This window comes from Tetrahymena thermophila, assembly GCF_000189635.1.
Source record: "Tetrahymena thermophila SB210 genomic scaffold scf_8255485, whole genome shotgun sequence".
Lineage (NCBI taxonomy): Eukaryota > Ciliophora > Oligohymenophorea > Hymenostomatida > Tetrahymenidae > Tetrahymena > Tetrahymena thermophila.
This window is the reverse complement of record NW_002476922.1, coordinates 1-1,484: the sequence shown is the minus strand read 5'-3', so window position 1 is coordinate 1,484 and position 1,484 is coordinate 1. Positions and strand designations below refer to the sequence as shown.

General features: G+C 42.5%; 1 protein-coding gene across 1 annotated transcript; it reads right to left on the bottom strand. All coding sequences in view use genetic code 6, as the record gives it.

Moving 5' to 3' along the window:
• Window positions 1-172: 172 nt before the first annotated feature.
• Window positions 173-1,327, bottom strand: TTHERM_002653443 (hypothetical protein; the record flags this gene model as incomplete). Its single annotated transcript, XM_012795157.1, has 1 exon — window positions 173-1,327. A coding segment is annotated over one exon (1,155 nt), but the record flags the coding sequence as incomplete, so codon positions are not given.
• Window positions 1,328-1,484: the final 157 nt, after the last annotated feature.

Sequence of the window (1,484 nt, the reverse complement as noted above, 5' to 3'; positions counted from 1 at the left end):
TTGCAGCACACAACCATTTTATGCAGTATTAGCATAGATAGCTTGAACTTAGCCATTAGGAGTACCAGGACAAGATTTGCAGAAGAGATCAGAAGCACCAGTAATTCCTGATGAAGTACCTGCTGCAGGACAGCTATTAATAGCACATTATCCAGGAACTGAACCAATCTACCAGGTCAAGGTACCAGGAGCAGTTGGAGCAGTTGGGCAACTTGTACATGCATTAGTAGAGCAAGTAACATCAGCACCAGGTGGAGTTGCTTAGCAATCAGATCCATCCCCCTTAGCATATTTGGCGCTAGTTCCATGACAAATAAGGCAATCTGCATTATTCCATGTATTAGGAGTTCTTGTATTACTACAACTTGCACTTGCAGCAACACAAGCATTTTATGCAAAATTAGCATAGATAGCTTGAACTTAGCCATTAGGAGTACCAGGACAAGATTTGCAGAAGAGATCAGAAGCACCAGTAATTCCTGATGAAGTACCTGCTGCAGGACAGCTATTAATAGCACATTATCCAGGAACTGAACCAATCTACCAGGTCAAGGTACCAGGAGCAGTTGGAGCAGTTGGGCAACTTGTACATGCATTAGTAGAGCAAGTAACATCAGCACCAGGTGGAGTTGCTTAGCAATCAGAACCATCCCCCTTAGCATATTTGGCGCTAGTTCCATGACAAATAAGGCAATCTGCATTATTCCATGTATTAGGAGTTCTTGTATTACTACAACTTGCACTTGCAGCAACACAAGCATTTTATGCAAAATTAGCATAGATAGCTTGAACTTAGCCATTAGGAGTACCAGGACAAGATTTGCAGAAGAGATCAGAAGCACCAGTAATTCCTGATGAAGTACCTGCTGCAGGACAGCTATTAATAGCACATTATCCAGGAACTGAACCAATCTACCAGGTCAAGGTACCAGGAGCAGTTGGAGCAGTTGGGCAACTTGTACATGCATTAGTAGAGCAAGTAACATCAGCACCAGGTGGAGTTGCTTAGCAATCAGATCCATCCCCCTTAGCATATTTGGCGCTAGTTCCATGACAAATAAGGCAATCTGCATTATTCCATGTATTAGGAGTTCTTGTATTACTACAACTTGCACTTGCAGCAACACAAGCATTTTATGCAAAATTAGCATAGATAGCTTGAACTTAGCCATTAGGAGTACCAGGACAAGATTTGCAGAAGAGATCAGAAGCACCAGTAATTCCTGATGAAGTACCTGCTGCAGGACAGCTATTAATAGCACATTATCCAGGAACTGAACCAATCTACCAGGTCAAGGTACCAGGAGCAGTTGGAGCAGTTGGGCAACTTGTACATGCATTAGTAGAGCAAGTAACATCAGCACCAGGTGGAGTTGCTTAGCAATCAGAACCATCCCCCTTAGCATATTAGGCGCTAGTTCCATGACAAATAAGGCAATCTGCATTATTCCATGTATTAAGAGTTCTTGTATTACTACAACTTG